General features: G+C 40.2%; 1 protein-coding gene and 1 long non-coding RNA gene across 2 annotated transcripts; both read left to right on the top strand.

Moving 5' to 3' along the window:
- Positions 1-3291: 3291 nt before the first annotated feature.
- LOC116213356 lies at positions 3292-6774 on the top strand. The gene is made up of 3 exons (XR_004158070.1): positions 3292-3573; positions 3669-3892; positions 4338-6774. It is a non-coding gene; the product is annotated as an uncharacterized LOC116213356 (long non-coding RNA).
- Positions 6775-14754: 7980 nt separating this feature from the next.
- On the top strand, positions 14755-19369 carry LOC116213906 (ribokinase-like). Its single transcript, XM_031549044.1, has 12 exons — positions 14755-14848; positions 15090-15179; positions 15299-15376; positions 15497-15571; positions 15826-15878; positions 16483-16633; positions 16859-16969; positions 17111-17237; positions 17374-17468; positions 17931-18017; positions 18140-18192; positions 18860-19369. Exons 1-12 carry the CDS (start codon positions 14804-14806, stop codon positions 19053-19055), a joined length of 1161 nt encoding a protein of 386 aa, XP_031404904.1. The 5' UTR covers positions 14755-14803; the 3' UTR covers positions 19056-19369.
- Positions 19370-20598: the final 1229 nt, after the last annotated feature.

The following is a 20598-nucleotide window of genomic DNA, read 5'->3' as shown; positions in this document are numbered from 1 at the left end:
ATCATTTAGACCCTCAAATGAGCATTTTTATGTTATTTGGGCGCTTTTACAATTTTAGGAAAGATTTATTCTTTTGTGTAATTTAGGCTTTTTAATCCTATTTAAGCTATATAAGCCTTATGGCTAAACAATTGTTGTTTTTTTAATAAAGTTTAGAGTTACCGTGCTCTTTCGCCCATTATCGGATTCGATTCGAGTTGGATGCCGATTTCCTAGATATTCGAAGAATCAATGGGAAATTGAAAGTCGTAGTTCTGGTATTATGCGGTTTCAATAGGTCTGTGATAGGTTATTCGCGTAAACGCTGCGTCAATTTGTGATAGTGATAGATTGATATATCATAAAAATAACGCCCAAAAAATTCCTAAATTAAGATTAATATCACTCTCCCTCGAATTCGATAAACCTTGTTTGGTTGGAGTAACGTGTACGCTGAGAAATTTAAATCGAGAAGAAAGAAAAAAAAGAACACTGCAATATACATGCTAAAATCCTCAAATCGGGAGAATCACTTAGGAAGTTCTCAAGAGCATTACTCGTTATGCCCACTCTTCCAAGGCATGCCCTCTCGTGTATATATAGATACAAAATCCTAAATATTTCTTGTAATATATCCAAAATGTCCCTCAAATCCCTTAATTAGAGAGATTTTCTCTTTGAATATATTCTGACTTATAACGACATCGCCTTCATATGAAAACACAGAATCACCTGAAAAATCCACGGGCCCACCGATGAACATTGCCATGGCAGCATGGGCCATTGTCATGGCAACACAGTCCATTATCGCGGCAATGACAATCAACCACTCCCAACAGCTTCCTTATCTGCTCCAGTCAATATCTCGTCCTTCTTTTCGAGTCTTCAAGTTTTCCATTGAATACGAAACATCCTCAACATGTTCGACAACATATGGTTTAAATCTCATCCAAATATCACAAATCTCGTGGCTGAACTCGATGGATATGAAACGACACTTAACCGCTTGTGAACATGATCTTTGTGTATAATGAATCTCGCGGCGGCCAACAATAACTCTAAAATAACCAAGGAAAGATAAACGGAAGGTTACAACTTGATTTAAACCCTGCAATGCACAAGTCAGTCTCTAGTGAGGAAAAATGATACTAGTTTGATATTTTTGTATATGAGAATGAATCATATGTACATACAGACCTCACAGTATTTTTTTTTTGGTTATAGTCCTCAAGATATTTATATACTCGGGGTTAACAAGCTCACACATCATGCACATTGAACGCACCTCGAGAGACTATCTTTTAAACAGTTGTAATGATTTATTTCGAAAACCATAAATATACTCTTTGCCAACTAAAAGACCATCCTACCAATCTTTGCACATAATCATACCTCATCATATAGAATTGCAACTTAAGTCACAGTTACATAATTTTTAGAAAAATTATTACAAAAATTTACCAAATTCAGATAGACAAAATAGAGGTTCCAATTTAAAGGGGTTCCACTTCTAAAGCTTCTTCATCCTACGCTTGATGTGATATGACTAGTATATCTAACAGTTGCTAGGTGACGTTAGTGAGAATCTTTCAGTATTTTCTTTCCCTAAATTTCTTTTGGAGTTTTTACTTAAAATGGCTCATGGTTAGTCCGTTTTGTCAAATCTATCATATGCTTTTTTTTTATCAAATCTATCCCATGGTTTACTTTTTGCATCAAATCTATCCCGGCGTTATCTTTTCCGTCGACATCTAAAGGCCGTGCTGACGTGGCACGTGGAGAGATAGTGGGCCACACTTGCCACGTAGGTGCCACGTCAGCACGGCCGTTAGATGTCGACGAAAAAGATAACGCCGGGATAGATTTGATACAAAAAGTAAACCATGAGATAGATTTGACAAAAAAAAAACATAGGATATATTTGAGAAAACGGACAAACCATGGGCCATTTTAGGTAAATACCCCATTTCTTTTTATGTGCTATCAATTTATAGTATAGTTAGCTTTGAATATGAGTTAGTTAATTAACTAAATGTAGTGGCAGGAAAAAAAAACTCAATGTTAAATCTTCAAACAAATTAATGAAATTTTGAATTTGTTAACCCTTCGAATAATTCATTATCAAAGCCGAATGGTTTGTATATATATATATATACATATACATATACATATATATATAATGTAGTACAATTAAGAAAAGCATAAACTGACAATTTCAAATAGTGCTATGATGTTCACCAAAAGAAAAAAAAATAGTGCTATGATTTATCGCGTGGATATTAATACCGTTCTTCAATGTACGTCTTAATCTTCTTCGATTGAATTTTTTTAATAAATTTGTTTTTTTTAGATGCATTTAATGATGCATCTCGTGAGACGGAACCCTTGTTTTTAGCATGTAAAATGACGTTAAGCGATTAAAGAAATAAATATTATTAACAGTTGAAAATTTATTATAACACCATGTATCTTAAATAGCGACCTCACTGCCACAATATAAATTAATATGAGGTACATGTGATCAGTCGCTATTGAATGTAGTAGGTAAAACTAGATTTAAAAAAAAAAATTGGGTAAAAATAAAATAACTATATATATATCAAAAAGCACACGTGGATTACAAGAAATTACCGCTTTTCTACATTTACACTCCACATCATATTGATTTTAATTTGTTTATTTTTCCATCTATTTTTCAATAATTAGAAATATTTAGATTCTTGATTAATCATTCAGTTTAGGTCAACACCCTATAAAATCACGAGATAGGTGAGCCCGCCGCCGCGGATCAAGCCATTGAGGTAACGCAATGTTATCTCCAATCTTCTTGACATGTCGCATATGACAAAATACAAAATTAGTTAAAATAATAATGTTTGATTCAATCATAGACCAATCGATAAAAGCATGATTTATTACGTAATTATGCATCTATTTTAATGATTTAAAGTCATGTTTGGTACACCAAAATATAAAAGAATAGAACGATTTTCATAATTATATTGAGAGAATATATGCTCTTTTGTGTTGAACTTAAACATATAGAAGAATGTAATAAATAAATGAATTTGTTTACCAAAATGTTGTGTATATTTAAATATATAAGCTTACAAGAAATTATATGATACAAACATGAAAATTAGTTAGAATGATATAATGAGTTACTTAAGTTTTATGAATGAATAATTTCTCAATCAAAATTAAAGGAAAACGACTATTAACTGAACGTTCTCTTTAAATCATTATAAAGAGCAAATGAAGTGAAATGATAATCCAATTTCTGCATATTCTTGGCTTAGAAAGCCCAACCAAACCGGAGATAGAGTTCTGTACAGTTTAATTTAAAAGACCAAACAGAACTGAACCATGCCTGCCTCTATAATGAGGCTCCTTCTAAGGATTCCCCCTATAGCACGAGGATGATTCATGCCTTTTGCTTAGAAGTTATAATTACTTCGTGTACTTGAAAGCCTCTACATTAAATTTTTGAGGTTATGAGTACCCAAATACCTTATCCTGTTTGTAATCTCCGGCAAATTTAGCTTTAGCAGTGTTTCTCAGAAACTAGCTATTAAATGTATTGCTGCTCAAGTGGTGAGTCCTGCAATTCTATAAACTGAAGGTTTCAACAAGACGAATTTGTCAGTTTGTAAAATTTCTTTGATCTCTTTGTTCTTTGCTGGTTTCAGGCGGCTGCAAACTGCAGAGCTCTGGGGGCTCGGACTAGTCTCTCGTACCGCACAGATCCACGCCTCGCACCTTTCCTAAGTTAAACAAAAAGAGACCCGAAAATGGTCTTTTTGGACAAGCAAGGAAGAAAGATCGGGGAAAAGAGGACCAACTTTCTCTTTCCATTACTTCAGTGCTCCGAATGTCAGGAAGCCGGGACAGGATTGAAGTCTCAACCTCTCTCGTAACACCTCTCTCGCTGTCATTTCTTTAGTCCCTTTGGAATCATGTCATACGTACACTGCAAGCTTATAATCTACGTGCACAACTCATAGATCTTGGCCCCGCGACTAAAATATGGTTCATGAAGTCTTTGGTACCTTATTATGATATTGATTCCTCTGCTATTATTACACAAGAACAAAACAAAATAAGTGGAACTCTGGTGGTGATCAGTTGTCTTTTTTCTTTCTTTTACTATTCCCCTGCTTCGACTGGAAGATGAGAAACTTGAGTATGAGTTAGAATCTGCATATTTTAGGTGGATAGGATATTATGAAGGAAAATAATAATAATAATAATAATAAGATAAAAAGGGATTCATTGATTTAACCTCTGATTGTTATGGACAGTCTATTTTGGATCCCGGTCAAGTGCTGCTACTGATCTATTCTTGAACAATCTTGTAGGTTTGGCCTAGACAACAATCTCTTCTGCATTAGATACTCGCAGCCGATTATCCTTTCCATCGCTGCAATTCTCATTCAGGGATTTCACGGTACTAAAACTGATTCAAATCATATCTCAAGATTTTTCTTGCACTCATTCTTTAGATCAACGGACCTCAAAAGCGTGTGAAAGAACACTGATCACTGATCCGTCGTCTTGGTCCCATCTCTTGTTTTATCTGAAGCTGAATACTGTTGTCTCCGACCAAGTCTGAATTGAAACAAATGCTTTACTTCACCATCACAAAAAAACAGAGAATGCGAAACGGACGCTTTCCTTCATTGATATATAGACAATTCGGCTCTTCCAATTTATGTATTGTGCATATTCGATGCATGTAGATAAATTTGGGTTCTTAATTTTGTCCCATTTTCTGAATTTTCTTCTATCTTTTTTTATTAGAATATATTTTGGAATCTCTAAAATCTACTTGCCTTGTATTGTTGATACTGTATCATGACACCTCGATTGTATCTATGTATATCTATAAATACAATATACCATGATCCAATTGGATCATTGAGTCAATTATATACATGGTATCAGAGCCCTAGGGTTACAACTTCTCCCCCACAAACTCTGACCTTCCAGCCTCTCTTCCACCCTTCTGCCGGTCAAAAATGGCGTTTGCTTCTCAAGCCTTCGGCACTGACAATAGTCAAATAAACCCAACCCTTGATACCTCTGCTGATTTCCCTCCAATAACTCTACTGGTGTTCCCACCAATGCCCCCATTGAGGCTCTGCCTTCTCCCTTACTCGCCCAAAATACTCTTCCTGCTGCTGCCATATCCACCAGAACCATAACAGCTCCCAACATATCGAACCTTGTCCACATCCAGCTTAAGGACTCTAACTGCATGGTTTGGAAGACATTATTTTCTACTTTTCTCAGGTCTCATGATCTTCTTGGGTTCATGGATGGAAGTCCTCCCTGTCCTCCTGTCACCGACCCTCTCTTTGCTTCCTGGAGCCGGACAGATGACAACATAAAGTCATGGCTCTTCTCCACCCTCTCGGAGCAAATTTTGGAAGAAGTTCATGACCCACCCACGGCTTAGCAAATTTGGGACGGATTACACAGTCGGTTCGTTGAATGCTCCCATTCTCGTGCTCTCGATATCAAGGTGGAGTTGACTCGCATCAAACTGGAGGATTTCAAGAAGGGATAATTGCGCCATAGAGCGTAACGTTTGAAGGAATTCGTAGTTCTAATCCAAACTTGATTTTTTTACCTGAGATATCCCAACGTTGACGTGTTGATTTCACATCTAGCCCGACGCTAACTTTCCATCCAAAATTGACGGAATTGCACACGCGGCATGTTAATTTTGTAACGTTGCTTACATGTGTTACAAAATTGACGTGCCACGTGTGCAATTCCGTTAATTTTGGACGGAAAGTTAGTGTCGGGCTAGATGTGAAACCAACACGTCAATGTTGGGATATCTTAAGTAAAAAATCAAGTTTGGACTAAAACCAAGAATTCCTTCAAACATGAGGTTGTATGGCGCAATTAACCATTTCAAGAATGTGGAATCGTATCCTTACCGTTGTAGACAGCTGGCCGATCAACTCAAAGAGATTGGTCGGGCTATTGATGACGAAGACCTCATTACCTATGCTCTCGCTGGACTCACTCCTCAATATGAGTCTTTTATTACTTCCCTGAATAATGATCGGGATCCCCTCTCCGTTGTTGCCCTTCGTAACAAGTTAATATTCCACGAGAATCGTCTTCATTGGACATACCTGCAGCTCCTGCTCCTGCCACTACAACACTACAGGTCACCACTCAATTAGGTGGCCGAGGAGGAGGAGGCCGCAGAACTCAAATGGGCGGTGGTCGCGGCTTTGGTCGCTTGAACCGAGGGGGTGGTCGTGGAAGAGGTCACTACAACAACAATGGAGCTGGTCATGGGTACCATCAGTAGCAAGGTGCCCCTGGTCACTCACCTGGACGTGGGAACGGAGCTCATGGATATGGAAACAATCGTGGCGGTCATGGCAGGATTGTGTCTGGTCATGGGCAACCATCCACCTCACAATATTCGGTAAGGTCCTTTAACAGCTTTTACTGCTAATAGTTCTTTATTGCCTATAAGTAACACTGGTTCCTTAACCATTCCTACCTCTTCCAGACCACTTCATCTTAATGGGGTTCTTCGTGTTCTGTCCCTTGATTTTAATTTGGTTTCTATACATCGGCTATGTAACGATAACAATTGTCATGTGATATTCACTAATTCTGGTTTTATGGTTAAGGACAATCTTTCGAGGAAGACACTATTCAGCTGCCCCTTTAGTGGGCATCTCTATCCAATCAAGTTATCTCGACCAATGGCTCTCTTTAAATCATTATAAAGAGCAAATGAAGTGAAATGATAATCCAATTTCTGCATATTCTTGGCATAGAAAGCCAAACCAAACCGGAAATAGAGTTCTGTACACTTGAATTAAGACCAAACAAAACTGAACGATGCCCACCTCTATAGTGAAGCTCCTTTTAAGGATTCCCCTTATAGCACGAGGATGATTCATGCTCTTTGCTTAGAAGTTATAATTACTTCATGTACTTGAAAGCCTCTACATTAAATTTTTGAAGTTATGACTACCCAATACCTCACCCTGTTTGTCAGCACCCAATTTCGGTCCACCGGCTCCAAGGGGCAAAATCGTCATTTTTGCGATTCGCGTAAATAAAATATTTTCAATTGATTGCCTAAACATTTACGATTTTTTGAAAAGTAGGGAATTCTTTAGTTTAATGCCAGTTTTGCAATTTCTCTTAAAAATACCATTCAAAATATTCTTGAATTTCACGCCCGTCAACGTCAATTTTCAAAATCCTGGACAAAAACTCGAGATCGAAAATCTTTTATTGCACAACGTTGATCTGTGAATTTTTTTCTGAACGCAATGCCGCTCTCGGGTTCATTTTTCCGACATCTAATTGAAAAGACGATGATTTTAATTGGTACGCGCGTCAATTCAAATTTTGAAAAAAAAAACCGTAAGAACGGTCAAAAGTCGGTTAGGACTTCCGACCGTTGCACTTTCTCGCCCAATCTTCTTTTCTTTCCTTCCTTCCCCTCCCCTGCCACCCTCACCTGCTGCTCCTCTGCACACATCAACTCCTGACGCCACCCTAGCCCGCCAACCCGCCAAGCCTGTTGCGACCTGCTTCCCTCCTACTCCCTGCAGCACCGCTCCTCTGCCCGAGACCGGCCTCTCCTGTCACCTCCCTCTCTGCTGCGTTTCTCCCTCTACACACGCCTTCCTTGCCCTGCACCGAGCCTGCGACCAACTCCTCTGGTCATCTCCCCGAGCCCTCTGCGCCTCTGCCCGGGCCAAGGAGAACCCCTCACGCAACCCCCTGACATCTTCACTAAGGCCCTCAACTCGGCTCCCACCCTCTCTCTCACGACATAGCTCCCCGCACCCTCTCTCTTAGCTAGACTTCTCCCTTAGCTCGTCCGGACACCCCTCAGCTCGCTCTCATTCACACAACTAAAAAAAAAAAACCCTAGCGACACTCCTCTCAAGGACTCAGCTCACGTTTTCCCTGGCCTTACTTTCCTTCAGCTCGGAAGTTCGCTCCCATCCCCTCTGAACGCCCTGAACCCCTCCGGAACTCCCTCAGCTCTAACCAGGACGCTCAACTCCTTCCAACTCTCCCCAGTTCACTCCTTGCTCCTGAAGCAGACTTGGGTCTCTCTTACGCACGAGCCATCTCCAGCAGGAAGCCGGGAGTCCCTGGAAGTCAAAAGCCGCCGCGTTTAGCCATCACGGCCGCCCAAACCGCCTCCCTTCTTCCTCTTTTTTCGTTTTTGGCTAACCGGGTCCGTTCCTCTTTTCCGGGCCAGCACAGGTAGCAGTCTAGCCCAGTAGCCCAGCACGGCCTAGCGGCCCAGCAGCCTAGTAGCCCAGCGCGGTCCAGCAGGCCCAGTCCGGCCCAACAGCCCAGTCCGGCCCAACAGCCCAGTCCGGCCCAACAGCCCAGTCCAACAGCCCAATTCGGCCCAGAAGCTCTTTGGGGCGTTTTCTCCCTCAGTCGGGCCTGTTAGATCTGACCCGACTCACCCGTTGTTCCACCGATCCGACCCGATTCGTCCGACAATTTTTTTTTGTTTTTACAGTATCACCCCTCAACTTCCCGAACTAGGTAAAATCCCCGACTCAGTGGCATGTTTAGGGCTCCATTTTTGAATATTAATGTTTGCTTGGATAGATATGACGTGAAATGAGCGTTCGTGGGTCGTGTGAATGACATGATTTGTCCCGAACTTGATTTTATGAACTTTTCATTCTGTCTCATTTCAGTCCTGAGGATGCCTTTTCGTTCTTTTAAAATCAGCCCTTAATTTTCTGAAGCGTTTCAGTCAAGTCCCGGCTATTTTATCATTTTCCAATCAGTCCCTGAATTTTCCAGAAATTTTAAATATGTTAAGAGAACTTTTTACGTTGTTTCATTTCAGTCCCTGGGGCATTTTTCATTTTTCAGATCAGCCCCTAACTTTTAAATTCGTTTCAAACAAGTCCTGAGCCATTTTCAGTAATTTTTACGCACCCCTGAATTTTCCCAGAATTTTTAACCAGTCCCAAAAACTTTTTAAGTTGTTTCAGTTTGGTCCCTGTGGCATTTTTCATTTTTCAGATCAGCCCCTGAACCTTCTAATCCGTTTCAAACAAGTCCTGGGTCACTTTCAGAAATTTTTATACTGTCCTAAATTTTTCCAGAATTTTCAAATCAGTCTCCTTAAACTTTGTCCGAATTTTCAAATCAGTCCCTGTTCTTTCAAAATTGTTCAATTCAGTCCTCATACATTTTTTAAAGATACCCAACCCTTTCCTACTTGGATTCCCGACCAACAACGTATGTGCTCCCGTTTAAATGTTTTTGTTTTCGTTAATTATATGAATACAACATGATAATATGTGCTCTTTGTACGATTTCTCGCTTCCTTGAATCGGTGCCGTTTTATCGATTCCGTTAATATTATGTTTGTGCATGTTTGTATGCATTTATCATGATCATGGTGGCACCGATTGTGTAAAATATGGGGTAATTGGGACATTCATGCTATTAATTAACTCACTTGGCCCTAATAATTTTGCACGAATTAATAATTAACCGGTAACAGGCGTCGATAGGTTGCAAACATGCGTTGGGACCCTTGTCAAAACTTACAATTTTACAAAACCCGAGATACGTGGCTCGATGTGACATGGACGTCTAGGAAGGACTTGCGCGTCTCGACTCGAGGCCTCATCTGATTTCAAGAAATTCAAGTCGGGGCGTGAAAGTTCTTTTTAGATCACTTCCGGATACACTGATCGGTCATTTGGCTCTTTTAGGGTTCTTGCACAACCGTGGAAGGTCCAAGGGGCCGGTCGGTGCCGGTCACAGGCCGAGGTGGCCCACATCGTGTAGTCTCTCTTTTCCGAAAACAATTTTAACCTTAAGGGCAAAATCGTCTATTTGCAACTTAACGACACCCCTAGGATTAGGATAAGATAAACACTACGGTATCAAGGTAGGGGGCTACCTGTCTAGGCGCAAGTTCATCTGCATAGACCGCTCTATCGGACCGATGAATTTTTGTTATTTTAGCATAGTCTCGGGTAGCTAGTTCGGGTGGTTTGGCTCAAAATACAAATACCGGACTAATTGTGTACTTGGTTTAAGACAAAAAAAGGGTAATAGTGGGTTAGACACTAGGTTCTAGGGTTTACGGGCGGAATCTATGCTCTATAATAACTTATAACAACCATAGTGTCACGATACAGAACAATCCTAAAAGCAACCCATAAACACAAGACTTGATTACGGACATAACGTCTGTTAGGTCCTCGAAAGTAATGCCAAATGTGAAATACCCTCCCAAGGCGATCCTTGATCGATTTAAATCCATCACTCATTTGTCTATTTAGGGTAGGATTTGCATGCCAAGATACCCCGGTTAATAATCAGCTAATTCATGTAAATTCGGCAATAATAAACCCCCTTGTCTACTTATCTATACTCGTTTTGTTATATTTTCGCACTTGTTTGTTATGCGGGTCGTGCCCGAATTCTTAGGATACAATTCACACGGGATCCAACGCCCCTAACCGACGATCACGGGGTCTAATGCCCCCACACACCGAGTGCACATCTTAATTTCATTTTCAGTCTTTTCCAAAATCACATGGTGAGCATAAGTGGAATAATGACCGGATGCGAACTGATCGGGATTCAGTTGTTGTAATTTGTATTTTATTTACTTGAGAGAATAATGTAAGGGTTTATGTTGTACATTTATTCATTAAGAATCCCGGTCGGAGAGTGGACGGTCGGAGTGTTTTTTTTCGAATTTACGGTGTCAAAACGGGCGAGTTGAGTGTAACCCTAAATCACACGGCAAATAAATAAAATGGCAAACCTAGCAAGCTAGAGTACCGAAAGGGCGTGTGGGATATAGGCTCACACGTAATAGAACACCCCGAATTTGGAATTTCTGGTTCCGTACAGACCATTGCCTTAGCATACTAGGTGTATCCCATATCCCTAGATCCGGGTAACTTGTCGGCCCTCGATCTTCGGATCGTAAAATGGCAAGTGGCGACTCCTTCTCACGCACGTTCGTCACGTGTCCCAACGGAAAGGTGGACACTCTCAAGTCGCGTTGCATAGGTGCGCGCATGCGTGCCCGACGAGATGAAATTCGGGTGCGCACACTGTTTGTAATCTCTGGCGAATTTAGCTTTAGTAGTGTTTCTTAAAAACTATCAATTAAATTTATTGCTTGGTATTGGTTTTCTTCTCGTTTTTGTTATTCGTAGCTATATGCGCCAGCATGCCACCTGAAAGGATGCTGGCCTTTGGTGCTCAAGTTGGGAGTCCTGCAAGTCTAGAAACTGAAGGTTTCAACAAGACGAATTTGTCAGTTTGTAAATTTCTTTGATCTCTTTGTTCTTTGCTGGTTTCAGGCGGCTGCAAACTGCAGAGCTCTGGGGGCTCGGACTAGTCTCTCGTACCGCATAGATCCACGCCTTGCACCTTTCCTAAGTTAAACAAAAAGAGACCCGAAAATGGTCTTTTTGGACAAGCAAGGAAGAAAGATCGGGGAAAAGAGGACCAACTTTCTCTTTGAATCACCTCAGTGCTCGGAATGTCAGGAAGTCGGGACAGGATTGAAGTCTCAACCTCTCTCGTAACACCTCTCTCTCTCTGTCATTTCTTTAGTCCCTTTCGAATCATGTCATACGTACAGTGCATGCATATAATCTACGTGCACGAAGTCTTTGGTACCTTATCATGATATTGATTCCTCTGCTATTATTACCCAAGAACAAAACAAAATAAATGGAACTCGGGCGGTGATCAGTTGTCCTTTTTCTTTCTTTTATTAGTCCCCTGCTTGGACTGGAAGATGAGAAACCTGAGTATGAGTTAGAATCTGCATATTTTAGGTGGATAGGATATTATGAAGGAAACAATAATAATAATAATAATATGATAAAAAGGGATTCATTGATTTAACCGCTGATTGTTATGGACCGTCTGTTTTGGATCCGGGGCCAAGTGCTGCGACTAATCTATTCTTGAACAATCTTGTAGGTTAGGCCTAGACAACAATCTCTTCTGCATCAGATACCCGCAGCAGACGATCCTTTCCATTGCTGCAATTCTCATTCAGTGATTTCACGGTACTAAAACTGATATGATTTTTCTATTGAAAAAAAAAAAAAACTGATATGATTCAAATCATATCTCATGATTTTTCTTGCACTCATTCTTGAGATCAACGGACCTCAAAGGCGCGTGAAAGAACACTGATCACTGATCCGCCGTCTTGGTCCCATCTCTTGTTTTATCCGAAGCTGAATACTGGGGTCTCCGACCAAGTCTGAATTGAAACAAATGTTTTACTTCACCATCACAAAAAACAGAGAATGTGAAACGGACACTTTCCTTTATCGATATATAATCAATGCGGCTCTTCCAATTTATGTATTGTGCACATTCGATGCATGAAGAGAAATTTGGGTTCTTAATTTTGTCGCATTTTCTGAATTTTCTTCTATCCTTTTTATTAGTTTCCTCGTCATTGTTCTACTCTCTAAAACCAAATAAAATTAGTTTCCTCCTCCAAACCACAAATTGAAAAAGTGTGAGTCTATTTCCCGATCCTAAACACTTAAAACACTAACTTCCCAATACAATCACAAACACGACGCATGTACTTGCTAAGTTATTCCTTTGTAAATACGGACCTCGATTGACATACTTTGTGGCGATCGACAACTGTCTACTCCAGAGGAGTCTCCGCATCCCTGAACGAAACAAGCAACGGGACCTATCGATGGAAACTGATTGATTGCTTGGAAAGAGCCATTCTTAAAAAAGAAACAAACCAATGGGTCAGCCTTTTGGAGTGTCCGCACTTCAATTTTCTTACGCAAAGCTAACAAAAAAACAAAAAAAAAAAGAGCATCGATCATTGCTTTGCTCGATTAAATAAGAATGAAGACCTTGACCCCAACGACTTCAGCAACCACTAGCAGGCCACATGCATAAACGATTAGTTTTTTCTCAGTGAAAGTGATGACAACATCTTCCGTTGCGTCAGCAGTTGAGGACGATCAATTCGCTAACTCGAGGTTATTTTAGTAAAATTATGCAAATCATAGAATACACACCTGACTAAGTCGTTGATTGATGCTTTTAGCAACAGAAATAGGAATGGAACCATTGGGGGATGTTTCCATTATTCAGAAAATTGTCTCGAGTCCTGTTTTCCGACAAGAATAAGAATAACATGGTTTGCAGGCAATAAGCACGAGTGGAGTACTTCGAAAATTATTACCCGACAATTCTATTCTTTTCCACATGCAAAATAGTCGAATTTTAACAAAAAGGGATCTTCCCCGTGTAAATCGATAAAAACTCAAGTTCGAGCAACCACATAGTAATGCAGGTCTCAATTGCTGCACGGCCTGGTGTTAGCAGAGTGTTTACGTGAGTAGTTGGGATTATTTGGGCGAAACGCAAATACCCGTCCTTATTAGGAAAAAAAGGGGGAAAAAATTAATAAAATCTCTGGTCTTATTTGCTCGCATTTCTAAATTTGTGTCCCGTTGACCCTTGAAGTTGTTGCAGTATTAGTAGATTTGCAATAGCTGCATTATCTTCCCAGCCTCGGTCAACATTAAAATACAGTCTATGATTATTTGATCCTCCATCTTTATTCAGATATCTCTTTTATGTACTAGTATCTGCATATTCGTTGAAAAGTTAAGGTCCTCGGCGAAAAATTGTTCGTGGTCAGTAATTTCCCGGAAAGTGCTTCATCTTATGGTGTGGGTTGGCCAAAGTGACTCGTCCTGTCTCATTTTGGATGGTGTATCGACTCCAAAGAAAGGGATTCATTGATTGAACCGCTGATTGTTATGGACTGTATGTATTGGATCCCGGTGAAGTCCATGCCATCGGAAGTTCGAAACAGTGTTGTGACATACGTACATTTGTTGTTAAATAATAATTTATTATTCCTACAAAAAATAATAATTCTATTATATTTTGCATGGAATAAATTAATATTATAAATTAATTAATGCTCTTCTTTTTCTTTTTGAGAGTTTTCATGATTTAATTAATGCGGTCGTTTAATTGTTGTGGATAAGTTAATCAATATGAACCATGTAATAAATGAAAGTTTTAATTAATGACATGGGGTTACGTAAAGAACTGGGACATGAGGAGCTGAAAGTTATCGATGGACGCCGATTGAACTTTGAAAATTTGAACAGGACCAATCGATGGACACTGATTGTGGCAGCCTTTTGGGCGGTCCCGCACTTCAATTTTTTTACCTTATTTTTATTCACCGACAGTGATGACAACACCTTCCGTTGCATTGCATCAGCAGTTGACGACGACATATTCACTTACTCGAGGTTATTTTAGTAAAATTATGCAAATCATAGAATACCCAGCTGAGTAAGTCGTTGATTTCATCGCTCTATTCCTGTTTTTCCCGTAAAGTTTGATGCTTTTACACACAGAAAAGTAGGAACAGAACGATTGGGGAATGTCTCCGTTATTCAGAAAATTGTCTCGAGTCCTGTTTTCTGACAAGAATAAGAATAACATGGTTTGCAGGCAATAAGCACAAGTGGGAGTACTTCGAACATTATTACGACTTAACCCGCAAGACATTTGTATTCTTTTCCACATGCAAAATAGTTGAATTTTAACAAAAAAGGATCTTCCCCGTGCATTATGGAAACACCCTGGCCACTTTCCTCGTGCATCCTTACATCACCTGGCCAGAAATTTCTTGAACTAATAAGGACCACTGAAAGGCTCATAAAAGAACAGTTATATATACTAATGGAGCAATGTGGACTTGGATGTGCCGCTACTTCGGGAACAGGCAACAATGGCTTCCCACTCTCTTCCTCCTCTCCCCGAGCAACGCATCATCGTACTCTCTCTCTCTCTCTCTCTCTCTCTCCCCCCCCCCCCCCCCCCCCCCCCCCCGCCGGGCAAATGAGTACTTGTTCTTCAGTAAAAATCTCGGCTTTTTCTCTTCCCGCCTTTTCTGCTTGACCGACATAAAGGCAAGAAGAATGGGTGCTGTGTGTTTGTGTTGATAAGCTGTTCTGGTTTCTTGCCTGATTAGGTAATTTATGGTAATGGTTTTGGTTTTTATTCTTATGTGACAGGTGGGCTTTGGCGGGACTTGCTTGGATTACCTTGCTGTTGTAGCAAATTTCCCTAAACCCGAAGACAACTGTCGAAGCAGGAGCATGAAGGTGCCTTCATGCTCCTCTTCTTCCATTCAAATTTCAGTTTTTTCTAGCTGCAGTGCGTGGGATTCCTCCGTAGTTGTTTTCTTAAAGAATCTCTGTGTTTTCACTTCTGATACTGCCAGATGCAAGGTGGAGGAGATGCAGCAAACACTCTGGCTTGCGCAGCTCGTTTGGGCTTGAACCCAAGGCTTATTTCTAAGGTTATTTCGACTACCCCATGAGCAAGTTCATTTTGTAATTGAGCCCTTTCGGATCTAATTTCTTATGGCACCTCCACTGGTAATTAACAGTGAGTCTTTGAAATGTCATGTATTCACTAGATTGCTGACGATATGCCGGGCTCGAGCATACTAAGGGAACTAGAAGCCGATGGCGTAGATACTTCTGCTCTCGTGGTAAGCTGATGAACATGATACCATGCTTGTTATGGAGGAATGAATATATGATGGGAAAACCGCCATCCATGAAAGAAGTCTTTTTTTTTTTTTTCCTTTTGACGGCAACGTTCGGCTATGAGAATGACCCTGAACTCAACACTGATACAATCTCTAGTCTCACTCTTCTTACAAGGCTAACGACTAAGATAAAACCGACGTTATCTTAAGTAAGCAATGATCTTTTCTCTAATGAGAAATACCCTTTTCTCCAGGTGGCTAAGGAGGGCGCAACACCGTTTTCCTATGTTATTGTCGATCAGAAAACGTGAGATCATTTCCTATCTTGAGAACATTTTTATTTAAAGGCATGCATAGGATGTTGGTACAATTTTCAGTTTGTATCAAAACAGTCCCGGATTGTCATAATTAAATGGAACTAGCACAAGACACGAAGCCACGCCTTTTTTCCTCAAGAAAGCCAAAGTCATCCAAAAAACCGAATTTCTTCAGTTTTCCGAATTGAAAATTTCCTGACACCAGTTAATTCAATTTTATCCAACTTGGTTATTTATTGTCCAATGGAACGGTTAGATTTTTTATTTGTTTAGCACATGACATCTTTTGGAGAGGTATTAATATACCCTCAGGTTGGTAGTTTCTATTGACAAATGCAATCTTTTGAACATGCCCATCCTTATTCTAGAAGATCACATTTGTTGATACAAATTACCAATCGACATGCAACGGTGCAAGTTAATATTACTTAGCAAATTCCCCGAGCATACTCATTAGACAATTCCTTTATTTTCCTGCAGATGTAGTCGTATGGATACTTTACGTACCTTAACCGGTTGACTTTACCTAGTATATTCTACAAACCATAATAATGACTGCAATGTCGAGTGGCCAATTCACTATGTTGTCTCCAGGAAGACCCGGACTTGCATTTTCACCCCGGGACATCCTCCCCTGCAACCAGATGATCTTTCCCCATCGAACTTGGAAGATGCAATGAGAGGTGCAAGTGTTGTCTATTTCGATGAGTGGTTGACTAACCCCGCTGCCTTTGTCGCGCGAGAGGTCGTAACCATCTTAACTGCTCATATTTTCTTCATCAATGATTACTCTTTTTCATTTTTGTTAGTGAATCCAGCTGTAAGTTTGTCGTGCAAGGTTTACGATTAGTCTAAGTGTTCATGCAGATAAGATGTAAAATTTGTTTTTGGTATTTTCTATTAAGAGTCTCTCTTTAAATCTCTTGCAAATATGAAAGTCTACTCTAATTAGCTTATTCATCCAGTGCAGGCTGCACGGAGGAATATACCTATTCTGCTAGACGCCGAAAAGAAGAGAGAAGGATTAGATGATATTTTGGTCTTAGCTCGTTACGCTGTTTGTGCAGCAAAATTTCCGCAGGTAATTCACGATTCTTTGTTCCACGAGATTCAGTCCAAAAGCTCCATTCCATGCCTGCAAGATTATCTCTTTTTCCCCTTCTGGTTTCACTGATCATTTAATATAATTGAACTGTGTCTTTTTGGTTCTTGTTTGGAACAGGCTTGGACAGAGGCCCCAACGATCGGGAGTGCTCTAGTCTCCATGCTGTTGAGGTTGCCAAAATTGAAATTTGTGATTGTGACTTTGAGTGCAATGGGTTGCATAATGCTCGAGAGAATCGATACTGGTATTCCTGCAAGCTCTTCATTTAACCCCAAACATTTTAGTATTTAGCATCCCCACATAAATGCCTTAACTTGAGTTTTTTTTATTTTGGATTTTCTTTTCTAACGGGAATTTATGGTGGAATCTGTATCTCGCAGAGCGGCCAACTGAAGAAGTCGATGTAGATAGCTCACTAAGGTCACTGGAGCAAAGAAAAGACGATACAGTTACCATCCCGATATGTATCTCGTCGGTAATGTTTCTCTTAAGTTTCTCAGAAAAAAGCATGGTTTCCTCCACTATTCCAGATACACTAATGTCGGAGCTATCAGTTCATGGGTTCACGGCTGTTTTGGATCAAATGGATTTCTGAAAATCACACAAAGATCGACTAAGTGTTTCAACGTGAAATATGGGGAACAAATTCAGTTCAAAAACCAGCTAGTTGTCTGAGAACTAGTCGGTCTATTAAGCATATTTGATTATCCGGTTTCCAGGAACTGGACTGCCCAGAGTCCAGCATAGTACAATTCTAAAGCTATGGAGAAAAGCATTGTTTTCTTTGTATTTGGGCTCATCTACTAGTTTAGCTTAATACGTAATTCCCCTATGAATTCTGCTTCCGGGTATTCATATATTGTTCCTGACAAGGAATAAATTTGCCGTGACAAACTTTGCCTAACAGTTGCTTATACGTTTTACATCTCCTTTCTAGGAAGCGATGAACCTGAGAGCTGAAGGAATAGGGACAGTGCACGGGAAATTATTCTTGGGAACAGCAGAGAAGATACCGTCCTTTATGGTATTAATTTGAACCTCTACTTTTTTCGTCGAAAGAATGGACTGGAAACATCGGACTGAACCTATATGTACGATGACTTGGAAATAGCCCGTTACATCATTAGTATTCATGGTTTATTGCAGGCCTCTGTGCTGAAATGCCACCTGAAAAAATGTTGCCGTTTGCTGCAAAAGTGGTAAGTGGACAACCATGGACCTTTTCCTGTTCGTGTTATTTTTGCCCTGTGTTGGAAATATAAAAGTCAATTGTGGTTAATCCCACATTCGGAAGCATAAAAGAAAATAGAATGGTTTATATGGGATTGGGTCTCACAACTTATTAGCACGGAAAAACTAAGAAGAATCTAATGGGTTTATAAGAGATTAGGTACTACAATCTATCAAAGCCATACGTTGTCACGTGAGGGTGGGTGTTGAGCGTAAAAAAATCTCACACAGAAAAGCTAAGAAGAATCTAATGAGTTTATAAGAGATTGGGTACTATAATCTATCAGTTCGAGCTTTTGGGTTAGAGATGGATCCAATCGCTTATAGGCCAGTAGAATTTTTACACCCTGAGACAAAAGGAAGTTGAATTAATTTGCCGGGACATAATCTTCAAAAAGAATCTTTATATATCTCGTTTTGACTTCTGACTACTATTTACACTCACGGAAGAGAAATCAATGTAAACAAGCACATCTAATGCTTATGATGATTCGGAAGATAAAAACTTGGGATGCTACTCAACCATCTTTCGCTGAAGAAGTCGTCACGCCTGGAAATCCATTGTGAAAGCATGCGTTCTGTACTGGAGGAGAGGAACTTGTCTTAAAACATTTTCTAATGCTGGCCCATTTGCAGGCGGCTTCTTGCTGTAGAGCTCTCGGAGCCAGAACTGGTCTGCCACATCGAACAGATCCGTGCCTCGCCCCATTCCTGCAAGATGGGTGCATACATAACACGACTAAATGCGCTTCTACCATTTCTGATTGAAGAGTACGATGCTGCTTGTCCTCAGAAGCCTCGGGCAATCGTCCCACGAATAAAGTCGGATTAGCATATAATATGACAGTAAGGAGATGAACCATTAGTTGGTGTAATTGTCGTCTTGTTGACGTATGTGTGAAGTTTCGCTGGCTGTCATCTTCAAAGTATAAACTCTTATTGCGTATCCAGGTCGATGGATTGACGAGGAATGAAATGGTGGAATGAGGATTTCCTTTTCATTTCATCATACTGAACATGCACGAGAAGTTATACTTGAAGAGGCCCTTTTCTTAGGCCTTATTCTTCTCGTGAAAATTGTAAGCCTGTAAACATTCGGTTCTAAGAAATAATAAGACTTTCCGCGGCAATTCTGCATTCTGTGTATTCCAATGTTGGCAAAGAGTGTAGTTAAGTCGAGTCAACGTTCGTTATTGCTAGGCTCAAAGCTCGAATCGACCTGAAAAAAGCGCTATAAAGGACCTGAAACTCAACTGGCCTCTCAGTCTCAGGGGTGCCAATGTTTGAACTCGACTCGCACTGGACCAGAAAGCTTTGATCCACGTCAAAGATTTTGAGTCAAACTCGAGTAGTAACTAAATTGAGCTCAGTAGCTACCATAGGCTTTGCTCGAGAACCAGATCCAAATTAATGAATTCGATTATTAGTCGTCCCAAACCGATCCTCGTTCAGCCAACTGGTGTAGTTTCGATTATGACTAATACGGGGATTAGTATGGATTGGGCTCATCCCTGCGAGCCTTTTTAGGCCTTTTGAAGCTTGAACTGCGCTGATAATAATTCACCAATTCGGGCTTGGGCTTGGGCTTGAACTTGCCCAACAATTGCGCCGAAGCTTATTTACTATTTCCTTCTCGTAACCACGGCCGATTGCTTTCGTGTATCGGATATTATTCGGGGGTGAATTGATGCGGCAGATGACGTGGCAAATCGATACTTGGAGAAAAGTAGATTCAGATGACCATGTTTCGAAGGAAATAGTCTCAGGAGCACAACTCACGCCTTTGGCTGTGAAATGATGAGATTTAAGGCGAATTCCATCGTTTAGGGCCTCAAAAGGGCATTTTAATATTATTAGGACGTTTTTGCATTTTAGGAAAAGTTTATGTCTTTCATGTAATTTATGCGTTTTTAATTCTTATTTAATCTTTGTAAAACCCTATGGTTAAAACGGTTGTTTTTTTATTATTCAATAAAAATTAGAGCTTATGTGCTCTTGTCCATTATTGGATTCGATCCGAGTTGGATGCCAATTACTTAGGTATTCGAAGAATCAATAAGGAGTTGAAGGTCGTAGTTCTGGTATCTTGTGAAATCAACAGGTCCGTGACGGGTTACTCGTGTGTATGTCACGTCATGAATGCAGTTCACTATAAGTAGCCACGAACAGGAAGATATGATCTTTATCACAAGCTAGACAATTCAAGCGTCATCATGTCCCATGCATTTGCCCCCCGTCATGTGCAGTTGTACATAGTCTCGCCCAAACACTTAATGCAATTGTCAAAAGTTTTTGTTGAATAAGTACACGGTTAGCCCTATCACAGAATCGAATATGAAATTTCTAAAGTTAGTATGCAAGTACTTGTTTCATTA

The sequence above is a fragment of the Punica granatum genome, chromosome 7, assembly GCF_007655135.1.
Source record: "Punica granatum isolate Tunisia-2019 chromosome 7, ASM765513v2, whole genome shotgun sequence".
In the NCBI taxonomy this organism is placed as follows: Eukaryota; Viridiplantae; Streptophyta; class Magnoliopsida; order Myrtales; family Lythraceae; genus Punica; species Punica granatum.
The sequence above is the reverse complement of the archived record's forward strand: the minus strand, read 5'-3'. Positions and strand labels throughout refer to the sequence as shown.